This window comes from Arvicola amphibius, chromosome 3 (genome assembly GCF_903992535.2).
Source record: "Arvicola amphibius chromosome 3, mArvAmp1.2, whole genome shotgun sequence".
NCBI classification, from domain to species: domain Eukaryota; kingdom Metazoa; phylum Chordata; class Mammalia; order Rodentia; family Cricetidae; genus Arvicola; species Arvicola amphibius.
The window spans coordinates 35,951,037-35,970,056 of NC_052049.1; the positions used below are offsets into that span (position 1 = coordinate 35,951,037).

Sequence of the window (19,020 nt, forward strand, 5' to 3'; positions counted from 1 at the left end):
AACCCACTACCCACTGCCCACTGCCTGCCTGCTGCCCGCTGCAGCACTTGGGGAACTGCAGCATTTTACTTTTACTTAAACCATGTTTACATAAACCCCAAACATAGTCATTCAACAAGTGCTTCCTGAGAACCTACAATGTAAAGAGGCACTAAGAAAAATAGAAAATTAAGCCCCATTTCCTACCATCAATAAATTTAAAAATACAATTTATAAATCTGAGAGAATACCCCCTAAATCTCTTAAGTGCTAACCCAGTAACATGCAAACCCAATGCCAATGCTTGGTTCATTATTTCAGTTTTAGCGCAAGTCTATACTAGTCCGGGGCCCTAGTTCCAAACCAGCTGAGGAAGAGATCAGTGAAAGATGTATTCCAAATTAGCGCCTGGCTATTGAGAACAGTGCTTCAATAACCATGAATGTGCAAAAACAAAACAAGACTTATCCCTGGTTAAAAAGTTTTATTGATTGGTCTTTTGAACAGATTCATACATCACACTGTACACTTTCAAATGTGAAGCAAAAGAACATTCTCCACCTTCCTAATGTTGTGACCCTGTAATAGAGTTCCTGCTGTTGTGTTGACCCTCAACTATAAAATTATTTCATTGCTACTTCATAACGATCATTTTGTTACTTTTACAGATTGTAACGTAAATCTCTGATATGTGATCACTAGAGAGGTCGCAAGTCACAGGTTGAGAACCAGAGCTTTAATGTAAAGTATATGCTGTTTGGAGAACCAGTGCTTTAATGTAAAGTATACACTGTTTGGAGAACCAGTCCTTTAATGTAAAGCACACAGTGTTTGGAGAATCAGTGCTTTAATGTAAAGCATACACTGGAGAACCAGTCCTTTAATGTAAAGTATACAGTGTTTGGAGAAACAGTGCTTTAATGTAAAGTAAACGCTGTTTGGAGAACCAGTGCTTTAATGTAAAGTATACGCTGTTTGGAGAACTAGTGTTTTAATGTAAAGTAAACACTGTTTGGAGAACTGGTGCTTTAAGATAAAGTAAACACTGGAGAACCACTGCTGTAAAGTACACATTATTTAAAGGTAATTGTTACTGGAATCCCATTAATATGGTAGCAACTCTGATAACATTAATTTTACTAAAAGAGTCAAAATGCAAAAAATAAAAGTTTGATCTTTCATTTATTTATTTATTTTGAGGAGTGTTTCACTCTGTAGCCCTGTTGGTCTCAAATTTGCAAAGCTGCACCCAGCATGATCAAACTGGGCTCAACTACTTCCTGTATGTAATAAAATAAGTCAGTTCACTTGTTGGCCTTGAGTTTAAAACCAACCAACCACCACCACCAACAAAAAACCCTTAGATTCTAAGGCAAGACAGACAAAAGGTTAAGGAGATGTGAGACGTGAAGGAGTCCTGGAGTCCAGTTAAACTCACCTGCTAAAAGTTAAAGCTTGCAGCAAAATGAACAAAATTTACCATAGAGATTGCCTACATAGAGATATTATTTTAATAGAGGTATTTCAAATGAGAATAGCAATGAACCATGCTTAAGGCCAAAGTATACTTGAATTATGGCCGTACTCCTTTCCAGGTGTAAACCTGTACTTTTCAGGGAATTTCACAAACAAGCATATAAACTTCATTTACAGAATGCCTTAATTTACCTTATACAATTGTGATGACCTATAGTTTTTCCTATCGGCCTGCAATTCCCATCCAGTGTACCTCATGGATCACTCTATGATCTTATGTACCAAAAGAGGAGAGAAAAATAAAAGCCTTTGAATGATGTAACTTCAGAAGCCACCACACACACACACACACACACACACACACACACACACACACGCACACACACGGCTTAACCTCCACCTCCCAGGGAAGTTCATACTGTCTGTTCCCTATGCTATCTTCTATTAACACCCATGCTTAAATCTAGGTTTAAAATCTCTTCCTGATAGATTGAAACCTTCGTCATACTGACTCTTCTGAAATTCTTTTCTGCAGCACAGTAGAGAAACCCAGCTCCCACTCTGTTTAGTTTCTAAACTGAAGACATGCCTGAATTCAGAGAAAATGAGTCTTTTTAACACTCAGAGATTAGTTTAACTAAGAATTGAATTCTCCTTAGAAAGAGGAGAAATTCAGGGAGATTCCTGGATATCAGTTGGCCTTGCTAAAATGAGAGTGAGATTCTGGAAAGATGGAAGAAACAGAAAGAAGTTGAAGACGGAAAAGAAATTGTCTTTATCAGTTAGCTAGCAAAGCCGCAGAGAATGAGAGCAGACGCGCTGGTACCCAGCGCTATTTCCTTTATGTCACAACTGACACTGATCTACTTATACGGTGAGGACTCACATCTCATTGTTTCCTTAATATTCCAAAGTGCAAATATGACCAATTTTAAAAATGGCTTCTTGAGGTAATGAGTAAAAACATTCCATATACAATACCCAGGAGAGAAACATTTGTAATTAAGTGGTGATGCAGGATGGAATTAAAAGCTTGTGAAAGCTGTAATCACATTGTAGGCTAGTTACTTTTAGGATTCTGCTATAGCCTACACAATCATAAAATTCTTTCAGTTAAAAATGTGTTTTAGAAACTGGAAAGATGATTTCATGGAAAACAGCAGCCTCTCATCAGAAAAATGGCATGAGGTGAAGGGTCAAGAGAAAAAAAGAGTGACTTTGGGAAAATTTATTTGAAAAAAAACCTCAAACCCATAAAAGTGTTTCTATGAAATATACTAATTCGTATGTATAAGCATTTAGAACCATGCTAACCACTATTGATCTGTGCAATGTAATTTGCTGTCATTTGGTATTAAGAGCATAAATTCTAAAGTGGAAAAAGAAATAAAAGGTTGATCTTCATAGAATTATTGAACAATCACAAACAAAATAGTACTAAAGGAAAAGAATTCATTTCTAGAGAGGACAGCTGCATGCCATTTTGGAGGAACCTTAGAGAAAAGGAAAGGATGCATCTGTCAGTAGAACGGGGGTGGGAGATAGGGTAGAGGGGGGTGGGAAATAAATGGGGTAGAGGGGGGTGGGAAATAAATGGGGTAGAGAGGGGGTGGGGATGGAGTAGCTATGGGATTGGAGATGGAGCTATTGCTATACCTAACTGAATGCTTCCCACTGTCTTCTGTTTTGTATGATGCTGTTTAAACTGCTGAATTTCGGGAAAAACAAATTACTTTCACATTAGAAGGAAAGAAGGGGAAAGAAGAGAAGGAAGAAATAAGGGGAAATAGAAAAAGAAAGTGAAGTTCAGAGAAGAATCTTGTCCTAGAACTTAGCTAATAAAGCCCCAACAGGGACTGAGACAGATCAGTGTGATGCCCGATGCCATTTCCTCTACACTGTGACACTTAAGAGGAGCTTAAGCGCTCCGAAAGACCCAAGAGCCATCTGAACAAGCAGGTCTTCATCATCTAGATTATGCATAAGAGACCAACAGTAGCCAGAACAGATTTCACCTCTAAACCATAGATAGGACTAAGATGACTAAATTACCTTTCTATGTGTCCATTATTAGAAATGAAGCACAAGGGGTTTGTTTTCTTTAAGGTAACTAGTTTAGACAAATCTTTCCTGATGCAAGCTCTCCCGCCCCTCCCGCTTGGTCTCAAGGATATTCCTAGTCACCACCAGTCCTTCCAGGATCGTTACAGCAGGAGAAAGGATAACAGCCAAATGAGAGTAACACCAAACCTGCTTAAAAGTGGAAGAGGTAGGTGGCTATACTTTCCTATCTGTGAACCAACTCCTCAGCGCTGATTCTTAAACTAAGCTAAGACTGTGCCTGAGTTCAGAAAGAGTGGGTCCTTGTCATTCCTGGAGATATTCTAACTAGGGATTGAACACTACTAAGGTGGGAGAGACAGAATCTTGAGGAAGATTCTTTTCTATCGGTCAGCCTTACCAAGAAGTGGCTGACGCTAAGGAAGTCATGACGGCCACTCAGGAACTGAGAGGTTCTAGGTGGCCCACATATGAAGATTTATTTCAAGCAATGCCGCAATGTTGTGGCATAGTAAAACTGGTGATTCACCCCAAAGAAGCCCAAAAGTTGATTTAAATAAAAAAAAATTCATAAACAAGAAGTCCAACGTTCTTATTGCCTTTTTTATCAAATATTTAATAATGTTTAGAAAAATGAGTATAGAACTTGGTGGTTTCCAGTTGTCTTAATCAATTAGTTTGAACTTCAACTTCCCCTGAAACACTACTCCATAAGCAATTTAATGGTTTTTTAACAACTAATAAAGGGGCTGGAGAGATGGCTCAGTGGTTAAGAGCATTGCCTGCTCTTCCAAAGGTCCTGAGTTCAATTCCTGGCAACCACATGATGGCTCACAACCATCTGTAATGAGGTCTGGTGCCCTTTTCTGGCCTGCAGACATACACACAGACAGAATGTTGTATACATAATAAATAAATAAATATTAAAAAAACGAGTAAAGCTATAATACTCTATTTGATGAAGTAGGTTGAAAAGGAGTAAGTGTTCTTAACTGTAAGTTAGGATACAGAATAGTTTATCCATGACAAAATTGCTAACAACTCATATAGTAATTCTTTGCTGCAGTCTTAACAATGATATAATTGGTGGGTGTTAAACTGGCAAAGCGACGTAGACAGAATCTAGTTCTAGTACCTTAATCTCTGGGCTTTAAAGCAAAGCTTTAAACTCAAAATTCAAGACTCTCTCTTCGGGGCGGGAGCGTTTATAGACAGGGTATCTCCGTGTAACAGCCCTAGATGTCCTGGAACTCACATTTGTAGACCAGTCTGGCCTCAAGCTCACTGAGATCCCCCTGCTTCTGCCTCCCGAGTGTTGGGATCAAAGGTGTGTACCACCATGCCTGGTCAAAGTCAAGACTCTTAACCCAAAGCTAAGTCAATAAGAGTTCCTGGTTGTTTAGAACTAGTTTTAGTATAGGGTGCTGCCATTTTTACCTCCAAGGTTTATGTGGAAAGTAATTTACCAAGGCTGGAGAGATGACTCAGGGTTACAGCAGTGAGAGCCTTGAGGAGATGTGATTAGTACCTTATAAAAGGGCTGAAGGGGTTGAGCTGGAAGTCCCACTTTGTCATTTTGTCTCTTTTACTATGTGGGAACATAGCGAGAAGGAGCCACCCTGGAAGCAGAGCTCAGGCCCTTACCAAACACTCAAACTAACTGCACCCTGACCTCGGACTCCTGAGTCTTCAGAACAGTCAGCTCTAAATCTGCTGCTTATGAATCACTCATGCCAGGTGTTTTCTGAGAATAACATGAAAAGACCAAGATGAGTCCTGAAAGGAAATCGACAGCCTACCTAATTTCTGTGATATTGAGGTAAAAACAAATGTGAGTTAGAATGAATGTCAGGATTAAAATGGTGAGGTTGGGAACACTAGAGATAAGGAATGAAAGGGCTTGCAGCTGGGTATGAGATAGCCAAGCTGACCAGATAAGAGGAAGGACAGGGTCTGGAAAAAACAAAAGAGTTGGTCTTTGCAGGCTCCACCTGGCTCCCACAAAGCCCCCTCCCACCACCACCCTGAGAACATACCCAAGGCACTGTTGCCCTTTTACCTCTTCTTGCATTTAATTGCAACAAACTAAATTGTAAGAATGGCTTTTAATAAAGCCCTGCCTACTAAATTCCTGCTCCTACCGGCCTCTTAAGGGGATGGGGCTTTAAGTTAATCTCTGACCTGCATACGTGACTTGGTATGGTAAACGTCACAGAGTTACTAGAAAGGAGACTATGGCTGATTAATGTGTGACTATAATTCAAGCTGACTCCAACCTCAGGCAGCAGGACAAGAGGCTGGGACTGCTTACCTTCAGTGTTCTCTGCTTACAATCTGAAAAACCTAGACATTCACCTCCTTATAAATATCCATAAGCAAATCTGTAGTATCTATGCTAAGATGCTGACATCAATTTGCGGAATAGACTGGGTTATGGTGAGATACATATTACTATGGACATAAGCATCCAAGGAGTGTATGTTCTTTCTCCGAGGTTGATATTAGTTATTATCTAATACATGTATATATGTTTTAAAATTTCAGATACTCTATATTCAGTTTACTAAGCCATAGAGTGACTTTTTTCTGAAAAGTGGCAGAAAGAAATTACTTAAGCTTATTCAGCCATTGCATGTCTGCAATTACTCAACCTTGCCTTTTAGTGTGATAGAGAAAATGGAAATCGGAGTGCATGGCTAGACTCTAATAACATTTTATAAGAGGAGGATACAGTCATTAGCAAGTAAAATTGGGTAAGAGGTCGTCTACCTCTATAGCATAAAGCAAGGGAATCACATCATTTTACAAAGGCGGCCTCGTAGAAGCTGTTACTGTATGCCTACCTGTTTTCTCTATAAATCTCCTATAGAGTCTACTAACACACTTACCTAAATTCCTTCCTTATGAATAATTTTAGCTAATAGCCATAAGTCTACCGTTCTGATGTCCCTGGTAGAATATTTTTCTATTCTGGTGAAGTAGGTTCTTCGAAGGATGTTTAAATCTGGCAGTGCTGGACACAGTGCAGTTTAGAAATCACCAAAGCAACATTATGGCACCAAAGAAACTCTCCTCCACACCAGCAATACTAGCTCCTCGTAAGTTCTGGATAGAGAGAGAGAAACTACTAGCCATGTACTGAAGTTCAAGGGATTAGTTGGCAGTACTGTCTTTCTGAGTTTACCCTTGTTGAATACTTAGGGTATTATAAAACCACAATAGGATACTTTTATGTATACAATAGGTACACACTACTGAAGATTTTGAGAGGAAATCTAAAGCTGATTGTTCTCAATGCTTTTGGCAGGCAAAACTGGGTAAATTTATTTCCTCAGTATTTGATTATGTGACATCTTTGTTAACGTGGAAGTCGCTGACTGTTCTTATCTGTGCAGCATATGTGTATGTACATGTTCATGTGTGTGTACACATGCATGCAGAGGCCAGCAGTTGAAGTCCGGTATCTTCCCTATACCTTACTTTTTGAGACAGGGTCTCTCACTGGACTGGGAGCACACCAATTCCACTGGACTAGTTGGCCAGCAAGGCCCCTGGGGATCCTGCTGTTCCTATCTCCCCATTGTTGGGGACTCTACTGCGGCAGAGTGCCTGGTTTTGGTGTTTTACAAAGGTGCTGGGGATAGTCTTCATGCTCACAAGATCAGCACTTTAAGGACCAGTCATCTAGTCCCCTCTGGTTTTCCGGGTTGAGAAAGCCTATTTACGTATCTAACCAGAGACCATCCCTCCACCTGCCTCACTATCCTGAGTCTGGGGATTACAAGAGTTCCCCACGTCTATCTGGCAGTAATTGTTTCTAAGGCATATAAATTTCTCTTTAATTCACAAGTGTCATTTGACTTACTGAAAAGTTTTGTTGAAAACAAACAAAACCCAAAGTAAATAATGAACAAACAAAATCGTTTTGCCTACTACTCTGTATGCCAGTTCTTTGTCATATCTGAAGGCACCGAAAAGGAAAAAGGCACTCAGATCTACTTATCTCAACAATACATACGGCGCTGCCAAAGGATCACCACAATTAGGTTTTGGACAAGCTGGTTAATAACTGATCGGCGATAAGCACAGTTTCCAACTCGGTGGATCTGTTTCCTGATTTGTAAGGCGAGGAGTAGGCATTTGACTAGCTGCCCCACAGCTCCAGTATTGCTAGACAGCAAACACACCACGCAATCCACTATCAGGGCACTCGTTCAAGGGCTGGGGAAATGGCTTGGCAGAACAGTGATTTCATCGCACCTACCAAGCCCTGGGACGGATCTCCAGGACCTGTACAAACACAAGTGAGCAATACCCATACCACCAGTGTGGTAGGAACATCAGTGGCTGTAGTCCGAGACACCAGGAGGCTTCCGCTCTCGATTCCTCTCTCTCTAGCTCTTTCTCACAGGACACTTCTGTTCTTATCCCAAGAGTCCTCTCATCCCGGCTTCGGGTGCTGAACTGCTGTCACCCTCCCTGCCTTCTTCTAGAGACTCGGGCTGACCCAGACTTTCAGCCCCACGGACTCCCCGCACTCGACCCACTCGAGGGACACGAGACTCTCTGGGACAGTCACTCGGACCCAGGGCTTGGTTCTCCCCACATCCCAAAGACCCCTCCGTAGGGACAGCCGGTTGACCGCAAGCTCAACCCTTCCCGCCTCGCCTGGGTTCCCTCTCAGGCCGTCCCAGGGTGAGTTTGCCAGGAGCGAGAACGTGCTGTACCTCTGCAGGCCAATCCTTCTTCCTCGGAAAACCCGACGGGAGGCGAAGATCCCTTCACAGACCTCGCAGTTGGCGGCCGGGCGACTTGTCCCCTAAACAGGAAGAGGCAACGACTTAAGCCGCGGGGGCTGGCGGGGGATGGAGTCCTAGGCGCACACAGACCGCCGCCTCTGTCAAAGCGCCGCCATTCAGAACTACAACTCCCAGAGGGCTCTGCAGCAGCCGGCGATCCTCCCTCAAAACCCCGCCCTCCGGCTTCGGAGGCGGGGAAGCCGGAGGGCGGGGTCGCTGAGCAGGTGTGCGCTTCTAGTTAGGTTGCGTCCTCTTCTCCGCCTGAAGAACCTAGGAAGAGAGTAGAAGCGATCTCCTGCGGAGATTTACAGCATCACAGACCACCTGAGGAAAAGATGATGTGACTGACGTCCCTGGTGACTTTCTTCTCAGGCTTTCCTGCCTCCTGTTAATGTTCTGTGGTCACGAGCTCGGGCGCTGTGGATACCGAGGGAAGCTGGGGTGGCGAAGGATAGCGGGGAGAGCGTGGCTAAATTGTTGACTAAAAGAAGCTTTCGGAGAATATTGACTCCCCTCTTCCCAGTTTTCCCCAAACCGACGCAAATAAACACTACAGTCTGCGTAAAGTATTTTGGTAAGGAAGTCAAACTCAGGGTGAGTCCCTATAACCCACATGGCGTGCCCCAAACCAGGGCTCTGTAAAGAAAGCTAGCATTAGAAAGCAATGTACTGCAATGTGAACAAGACCCCAGGACTTAAATTTATCAAATAGAAATGAATTCCAAGAATTTTATATTTGTCACTTTTAAAAAAAGATTTATTTATTATGTATGCAACATTCTGCCTCCATGTATGCTGACACACCAGAAGAGGGCGCCAGATCTCATTACAGATGGTTGTGACCCACCATGTCGTTGCTGGGAATTGAACTCACGACCTGTGGAAGAACAGCCAGTCCTCTTAAACGCTGAGCCATCTCTCCAGCCCTATTTGTCACTTTTTAATGTCTTTTGCAACTGCCCAGTTTTTCTATTTTACAGAGAAACAGCCCTAGAAAAGTTAAGTGACGTGGCAAGACCACACTTTGAAGTGACGAAAATCTGGAATTCAAACTCCGCTCTCAAATGCCCCTAAATACCCATTCTGATGCTGAGGGCTTGACAATTACAAGTAGGTGACTTAGTGAATGTTGCCTTTAAGGGGGATACAAGCTATTTCATTATAGTGTCCGTGTTCCAAAAGGCTTACCAGGTACTCTTTGGCTGTACTTGCAAATGAGGAATGCATTGATTTGTGAGCCTCTCTGACAGGAACATTTTCTCCTTTCTCTGAATTCCAATATGAGAAAACATTTTTTTGGCAAGGTTGAAAAGTAAATAAACACCTTACAACGGCCAGAAAAAAAAAGTATTTATAACAACAAAATTGCTGCAATTGGTAAGAAAGCTCTGGTCATACCAGGCAGTATTGGCACACACCTTTAATCCCAGTACTCCAGAGGCAGAGATAGACAGACCTCTGAGTTTGAGGCCAGCTTGGTCTACAGAGATAGTTCCAGGATGGCCAGGGCTACACAGAGAAACCTTATTTTCAAAAACCAGAGAGAGAGAGAGAGAGAGAGAGAGAGAGAGAGAGAGAGAGAGAGAGAGAGAGAGAGAGAGAGAGAGAGAGAGAGAGAGAGAGAAAAGAAAGAAATAAAGAAAGAAAAAGAAGAAGAAAGAGATCTGGTCATGTCCCACTTTTCAGGTGGGGATGATCTTGAAAATAGCAGTCCATCCTCTTGGTACAGCTCACTAACACCCACCAAAGGGACCAATAGAGACCTTACTCTGAAGAAATTGTAACTGAGTGTTCTGCCTAGTGGATTTTTAAGGGCTCAGCCCAAAGTTTTCCCTTGGCTTCACGGGCCTCATCTTGGCTTCCAGAGCAAGACCTGTCCAAAGTGTTTAAACACGTAGCTATAACTGCAGAAGTAAGGTCTAAGTCCAAGCAAGAAATAGACTAGAATTTTGCCATGTTTCCCACTGAGAAACTCTTAATTAGTACATTCATTTACTATAGAATAGGATTTAAAAATTACTCAGGATAAAAGGATAAAGGTAGGCCAGCAACTGAAAACATTTTTTTTTTTTTTTTTTGAGACAGGCTTTCTCTGAGTAGCAGCCCTGGCTGCCCTGGAACTCTCCTTGTAGACCAGGATGGCTCGAACCCACAGAGATCCGCCTGCTTCTGTCTCCTGAGTACTGTGATGACAGGCATGTGTGCCACCACTGCCCAGCGGGAACAAATTCTAAGACACACTGTCTTAGTGTAGCAGAATTCCTCCTGGCCTGGCACCAAAGAGTTAGAAACTAGCCCTAACACTACTCCCCCACACCCCTGCTGGCCTAGCTCTGGTGTTAGTACCTAGCCCTAATCCATCCTTTATTGTACAGATAGATACCTTTTATTGCCCTATGTGAATCTTGTCTGAGAGTTTCACAAGGATACAAAGCCTATGCAAAACTCAGCTGGGAGGGAAACCCTGAAAACCACTGTATACCCCTCCATCGAGACTTTGTGCTTGGCACTGTATTTTTGGAAGCTTCATTCAGGTGGTTTGAGCATATGGAGATCAACTAGCATAATTGTAAATATGGAAAAACAAAAATGCCCTGGGCAAAGTGAAGGTGCTTCAGTTTATAGAGGCTGAGGACTCCTGCAGCCTCAAAAGACTGAATTCGTTCTCAAGTGTCTGTGAGCTTTCTTTCAATGAACCTATGTGAACCGCGATAGTCTTAGTGCTGTGACAAACACTATGACCAAAAATCAAGTTGGGAAGAAAAGGGTTTATTTGGTTTTCACTTCCGTATCTGTGTTCATCATCTACGGAAGTGAGAACAGGAATGTGGAGGCTGAAGCTGATGCAGAGGCACTGCTTACGGGTTTGCTCAGCCTACTTTCTTATAAAACCCAGGACCACCAGCCCAGGACTGGCCCCACCCACAATGGACTGGCCCTACCCCATCAATCACTGGTAGAGAAGAGGCCCTACACACCACATATACCAGCACACTCGCTAATATTTAATGACTAGGACAAGAAGGAGACATCTAAAGAAAAGTTTGATAATGACTTGGTCATAGAGGCAGACAAGAACAGCCAGGAAAAGCGAGGGGGGGGGGCAGTACATTTTTACAGGACTGTTTGGTTTTTATTTATTTATCTTTTAGAAAAGGTTTACTCTGGAGTGCTAGCCACTTAGACCTTGAGGTAATCTCTGGCAGATAATCAGTGATTGTCACCTGAGAGTTTCCCAAGAAAGAGCAACCTCTTTCTTTCAGAACCTTAGCATGACCTCAGTCATAAGACATTCCTGGCAAACCTGAATTCTTAGAATGACTGTGTTTGCTTAGGTAAGGACAACTTCTTGATCAAAGAAGAGACTTTGGCAGGCAGGGATTGACTTGCTAAAAGGCCTTTTGTTCTGTAACAATAAAAGTGCTCTTGCGAAGCTGCTAGGCAGTCAGTCCATCAGCGGCTGATCCACCCTACTGCTGAGCTTCTTACATCCTTTAGTGTCTTTCTTCCTCCCATGCTCCTTCACAATTCAGAACAACTGCAAAGGTCTCACTTTGTATCCCACATTGACCCAGAACTTGCTCTGTGACCCAGGATGGCATGGTCCTCTCGGTTCTGCCTTCTAAATGTTTTTCATTTGTTTTAGCGGAAAGTTTTAGCTATATACAGAAGTAGGAAGTATGGTAAACCTCTGTTTCTCTCCCAAAAAACAGTCAGTACAGAACCAAGTCTCGTCTCCTCTATAACCACATCTTAGTGTTTTTGTAATTTTGCTACTGTTATGAATGTAAGCATCCGTGTTTTCCAATGGTCTTAGGTGACCCTTGTGAAACAGTCATTTGACCTCCATAGGTGTCGAAACCCACAGATTGAGAACCCCTACCTTAGGGACTATTAAGGCTGGCACTAAGCTCCAATAGGTGGAGTCCTGCTTTTTATTCTACAAGCCGAGGTTGCGAGGGAAGACTCCTAACCGCAGTCTTGGCCATCTGACTATCACAGGTCCAGCAGCAGCATCTTCAGGTTCAGTCCTGGATCAAGGATGCCCAGGATTCCACTAGCACTGAGATCACTGATAGGTTTATACTGTTTCAAGTGCAGAGACTTGAATTTAATCCCCTAAAACCATATTTTTAAAAAACTCCAGGTTCATAATGATGCATGGCAAAATTACAGTTATGAAGTAGCAATGAGAATATTTTCATGGTTGGGAGCACCACAACGCAAAGAACTGTATTAAAGGGTCACAGCATTAGGAAGGTTGAGAACCACTGCCCTAAGGGACTGTTGCCACCACCGATTCCCAGCCTTCAGCTGCACAACTATCCTGGGCCAGTATTCACAGATGGAGCTCAAGACCTTGACTCCTGGCACAGACTTACATTACTGTCAGGTCTGTCATGGTCCTGGATATACCCCGAGTCTATGTAGGTTCACCATACCTGTGAAATCTAGATATGACATGGGTTAATGTCGTCTTGGATGGCCAAAGGACTGATCTCATCAACACCGTCCAAAGCTTGGGTATAATTACATGTACTCACTCTTTTCATCAGGGTGGGATGGAGTAATAACGCAGGATTTTGTCTTAGGACTTAATGCTGGGCTTCTGAAACTCAACACTGGGCAAGCAGAACCCAACGGTCCCCATCTCGAGTCCTGCATGGAGGCAGGGTTTCTGAAGAGTTCCCGCGCCAGGGAAGACTTGCTGTCCTAGTCTAGCAAGTTCCTGCTCCAGTCAGGGCTGAGTTCCCAAGAGCATTCAGCAGCCCATTGAGTACAGGACTTGGGCTCTCTCTCTCCTCAGTGTTCTGTTGGTCCTGGTGTATTGTGGGCTCAGCATTTATAGCCACAGTTCTGGAGTACTGTGCCTGGTAGCACAGTAGTGGAGTACCAACCCAGGACTGTCCCTCTGGTGATTCTCTTTAGAGCTTCACAGAATTCTACAGTTCATGACCACAGGCTGATGGCCTTGGAAGACGCACTGTAGGGCTATGCAAGCCCCAAGTAGAGGTTTGTGTGGATGGGCTACCTTTATAAGAGCTCCCTGAGTCTGAAAAACACACCAGCTGAGAAGTTAGGTGAACCCCAAACTTGAATTGCTTTCTAGTACTGCAACAAGGCAACTTGAACTTTGGTGCCATCTAGTGATAGAACTATAGGCTGAAAAAATAAGCATGCTGGCTTGAATTTCTGAAATCAAACAAAACCTGTAAAACACGCCAAATTATGAAGACTGGGATAAATACCCAATCCTTTCCTCAGATTATGTCATATATCAATCAGTATCAAGTATGTTCAAGGAACTGTGGCCTCATCTAACAGTAAAATAAAACATCAGAGGCTGTCCAGATAATAACCAGAGTAATGTATTATTACTTTCCTGTTGCTGTGATAAAACACCATGACCCCAAAGCTGACTTATGGAAGAAGGAGTTTAGTTTACCTTATGGTTTCAGAGTGATAAGAGTCCTTCATGGTAAGGAAGCATGGTGGCAAGCAGCAGGTGTAATGGCTGGAGTAGGAGCCTGAGAGCTCACATCCTCAATGGAAAGCATGAAACAGAAAGTGTGAAAATAACAAAAGAGTAAAAATGAAGAGGATGAAATACATGATAACTTTGAGACAACATTAAAGGGCAAACAGTCAGGTTATTGGGGATCTGAAAAGAACTTGAGATCGATGCAGCCACACCCCAGTCAGGTTCCAGGTTTTCCAGAGGACTGTATCTCCAGTTTTCATGACATTGTGTGTTCCCATCTCCATGAATCTGGACCAGCCTTGTGACTTTCTCATACCAATCAATTGAGTATCACGAATATGATTGTATAACTTCTTATGCTGCATCTTAAGAACTATTGTCCTGGTCTCTTGGAGTGATGTCCATGACATGTCTGTCCAGCTGAAATGCTGGCTTTGGCGGTGAGCAATAGCCTTATAAAGTCTCACAGATTGCCCAACAACCTCGAAAGCTCCAGGCAGCCATTTGTAGTGAAATATGTTCTGGCCATCCCAGTTCTCAGATACTAGAGTTAAAACAAAACAAAACAAAACACCTTGGGTGTTTAAACAAATTGATATTGGGGGCTAGGGATATAGCTCAGTGGTAGAGAGTTTGCCTGGCATGCTCAATTTCTAGGTTCAAACTCTGGCAACGCCAAAAAGGAAGAAGTTGATATTAAAGTGTAAAATGATCCAGGTTCTGATCAGCATTTTAACATAATCGTATGAGATGGTATGCTGAGTCCTCTCAATTGGCACAACCGTGAGAGCATTTTTGTAAACCAACATGTTCTGCAGTAGTTTGTTATATAGTAAAGGGTAATAAGAAGAGTGTTGTGGACTCTGGTCATGTGCTTAAGATAATGTTTGCCAGGGTTCCTCACTGCTCAATTTTTTCATTGCTTAATTTTTATTTTCTCCTTTATTTGGGAAAATGTTATGGTATACACCTTAACATTTCCCTCCAATTTTCTTTTTCTTTCTTTTTTTTTTTTTTTTTTTTTTTTGGTTTTTCGAGACAGGGTTTCTCTGCGGCTTTGGAGCCTGTCCTGGAACTAGCTCTTGTAGACCAGGCTGGTCTCGAACTCACAGAGATCCGCCTGCCTCTGCCTCCCGAGTGCTGGGATTAAAGGCGTGCGCCACCACCGCCCGGCTTCCAATTTTCTTTTAATGCTACATTCTCAGCCAAATGCTGGTGATGTCCTCTCTGATCAAAAGCTTCAATCTTTTAGTCTTTATCTTATTTGAGAATTTTGTTATTGCATTTGTTTATTCTGTGGGAGGGTGTGTGAGGATGGGGCCTGGTGTGTGTGTGTGTGTGTGTGTGTGTGTGTGTGTGTGTGTGTGTTCAGGCCATGGCACATGTGGGGAGGTCAGAGGACAGCTTGTGGAAGTCAGTTCTCTCCTTCCCCTATGTGGGTCCCAGGAATCAACCTCAAGTCCACAGGTTGTCAGGTTACATCTCACTGGCCTTTGCTTTTTTAATATTTAGTTGTGGCTTTTGAAGCTGGCTGTTGTGTTGCATAGGTTGGCCTTGAACTAGTCATACAGCTGAGTTCCTGATTCTTCCAAGTAATGGTTACAGGAATGTGCCACTGAACCCAGCAGTGGCAACCTTTCAATCTTAGAAGGTCAACAAAAAGATTTATTTCTGGTGCAGGCTCACAGACAGGATCTGTTTGTTAACACATTACTGCTCTTAAGGTGAAATACTTAAAAACATAAAAGTACGGGATTATATATAGTGGTGATATTCACAATCCCCTTTCCATTGCTACTTTGGACACAGAGGAAGCCGGTTTTCTTTGTTCTTTGAGGCAAGTGATATCCAATAGGAACAGAAAGGCCCACACCCTGGTGTTCTGTGTTACCTAGAACCTATTCACCAGATTCCACAGTTCAGTGATGAACCTCCATTTTATGGTAAAGGCCCAAAAATGGCTGTTAGTGTGAGGAAAGTTGTCCAAGAGGTCCTGATCTAGAATTTGGCTTTTCTTTCCCCTTCAACCTTCGCTTTCATTGCACACTTTGTAACAGTACTAGGGTTACTAACATCACAGGGGAGGGCCTGGGCCATTACAAATAGGACCCCTCAGGAACACAACTCAAACAAGACTCGTTTCTGACCTAGACTACCACTGTTTTGATTCATTACTGGGAATGGGTAGTGCCAATAAGTCTCGTTCATGTGAAATACCTGGTGAGCGAAATCAGGAATCCGGAAGCTGCTAAGTAAGCACAGGATGGGATCTGATGTTGATGAAATGTCTTTACAGTGGAGAATACTCTGCTAGAGAGCAGCCCTCAGATCCTGAGTCTTCATCTGTGCCAGTGTTTCCCACACTCCAGCTACCTGAATATCACCTTCATGTTGCTTTACTCTTCCCCCCACATTATTATAATACTAAGTTTTTCCTCTGCTGAGTGAAGTTTTAAAAAGGATACATTAATTTAACCTCATTCTAGGCATTTACATCCCTAAAAGCACGCTTGGTGTGCTAGCCGTTTTAAATACATAACAAATAGTAAATTTAAGCATAAAAATGACTGTCAAAATGAAAAGTATCCATGAATTGCCTAATGATTTCTTAGTGGTGTATACCAGAGTCTGGTAAACATTACACTCCCAGGATGTCCTAGAACTCACTACATAGCCCAGACAACCCTTGGCCTAGAGGGACCCCTAACTTATTCTCCCATGCAGTGGGATTCTAACCACATATTACCACACATGGCTAGAAATTTTATCTTTTAAAGTCTTGCTTGTATGGACAGCCTGCCCATCAAACTCTTTATCATGTTTTGCTGACATGATTTCTAGAAGATGCTGTACCCCTTGTACTTCCCTTTTGGGATCCTGCATGGTTCTAACATGTTTGGTGCTGACACAAACATGTTTCTAGAAAACTTTAAAGCCAGTTCAAGCTGGAGTGCCTCTCTTTTACATCTATCATCTTGTATCATACCTGACAGATATCTAGAAATTTCTTCTCAGAGAAAGAAAAATGATAAAACACTCTCTCTCTCTCTCTCTCTCACACACACACACACACACACACCCGCCGTCGTCCCCCCCCCCCCCCCCAGAACTGTGTTTTACATACATTTCATTGTTACGCTTTCTGGGAGTATTGGGGGAAAACATGGAAAGATTTTCCTTTTAAAGAGGCTAGGAATGGACAGAATTAGAATATGTAGTTAACGGGCGCTTTAAATACTAAGTGTCCCTGGCAAGTGCCCTCATGGATGTGAACAGGTGAACCACAAAATCTAGACTTTGGCAAACAAACCATTTCTTCTTTTCTGCTTGAGGGGCTGTTTTCTTCCTACAGACCGGCTTTCTTTACAACTCTAGACACAATCTCATCCACGCCTTTTTTTTTTTTTTTTTTTTAAATGGGGAGGACAAAGAAAAGCATTGCTTCCACTCGGTTTTTAGTAGAGGAGCGGGACGTGTATTTGTCAAATATAGAGAGCACGTCAGACATTTAGAATCAGAAGGGCCAAGCCAGGAAGAGGAGACCTAAAGGGCAAGGAGATACAATTTTTAGGGTTTTTTTTTTTTCTTTATGATTTTATGCAGCGGGGTACAGGCGCTAGGGCAGCCCGCTTCTCCAGGCCTACCAGGCCGCAGAGCCCTGCCTCGGCCTCATCAAAGGCAGAGAACGTGCAGGACCCCTCGGTGGGGGCGGGAAGCCGCGCGGCGCGGGCGCTGATTGGCTGGCGGCCCCGTCGCCTGGTGCTATTTGTTGTCGGCCCACGCACTTGACGCAGTCGGCGTCCAGGCGTCCGCACGTGCAGCCGTTTAAGCCGCGTCGGCGGCCGCGAGGAGCCCAGGAAGCCTGGAGCGGAGAGGTGAGTGAGCTGGTGGCCTTCGTCTGGTTCGGCCCTCGGCCATGGCCGCCCTAGCCGGGCCCGGGGGAGCTGTGGGGGTCCGGGCTGGAGCCAGGGGCTCGGCACGAGGGCCTGCGTGGCCTCCGGGGCCTTCCCCTTCGTACCAGCGGCTCCTTGCTGAGAGCTCGGAGCGGCTGTGAAGACCTGGGGCCTGCAGGGCAGGGTGGCCTGAGGAACCTTCTGCTCAGTGCCGAGGCGGCCATTTTTCAGAAGAAACGGTGTTTGAACGCCCCGGGGGAAGCTCGACGCCCTATGTTGAAGAGAGGGGGTCCGCCACCTTACATCATTACCCCCTTTCGGTGACCAAGGCCTCAGCATCCCGTGTGATCTCAGAGGGGACGCAAAGGGAAATATCTTGAATGTCTCAGACACTACCCGTCCACCTCAATTTGGGAATCCCTTGAGGGAGAACAAAGATTTTGGCCAAACCTAGGCGTTGCTGGGGACATGGGAATTGCGTGATGAGTCACCTAGCTTTGAAAGATAAAAATGCTTCGTATAAAACACCACCTATAGGCAAGAAGCAGAAGCTTTTGGGGGAAGGTGGTCACATTAGTCAGGTAGTTCTAAGAGATGCATAGGGGAAAAAATAATTTACACGTATTATTTTGTAGTAGTGGTGGTCAACCCCACTGTCTTGTGCTTCACTTACTATGTCTTATTCCTAAACCACAGCCTCATAATTGAAAATTAACAATTCTGATGTGACCATAGCCAAAAGTACATTTTTTTTTTTTTAAAGGAACCTGTAGCTACCATGGGAGATGAAGATTGGGAAGCAGAAATCCTCAAACCTCATGTCTCTTCCTATGTTCCTGTATTTGAAAAGGTGATAAAACTTACAGTGTAGAGTCATTAAATGTTGTGGGTTTTTATTAGTTAAAAATCAAATTGGTGAGGAAGTTCTAAATTATTCAAGCCTGTTTAGTATTTATCTACATGTAATCTTTCTTAACTATTTAATGGAGAAAGAGAAAGCCAGGCCAGTCTTCAAATTGGATAATATCTATATAGTAATTTGATAATGACAAAAGTATGGTAATACTGCCAGTGTCATTCAAATCTTAGTGCTTTAGAACTTACAGGTGAACACAAACTTGTACAAATGGGTTGGAAAGTCTTGAAAGATAACTTGTGTAGAAAAATTGAAAGTAATGATTTGATTGGAAAGTATGGCACTCAGTGGGAATATATTGGACTATAAAATATTAGATTGTTTTTTCTGAATGGCATTGGGGGTTAAAACTGTAACTCAGAAACGCTTTGGGGTCAGTTTTGTGTGTGTGTGTATTCACATTTATAATTTATT

General features: G+C 43.1%; 1 protein-coding gene across 1 annotated transcript in view; it reads left to right on the plus strand.

Annotated features, from left to right (window-relative positions):
- Positions 1 to 17,607: 17,607 nt before the first annotated feature.
- Positions 17,608 to 19,020, plus strand: part of Ddx4 (DEAD-box helicase 4) — a 53,652-nt gene continuing 52,239 nt past the window's right edge. The window contains exons 1-2 of the mRNA XM_038323119.1: positions 17,608 to 17,672; positions 18,454 to 18,540. Of these exons, the coding sequence (XP_038179047.1) occupies positions 18,469 to 18,540 (72 nt within the window). The 5' untranslated portion in view covers positions 17,608 to 17,672; positions 18,454 to 18,468. The remainder of the gene's footprint in view (positions 17,673 to 18,453; positions 18,541 to 19,020) is intronic.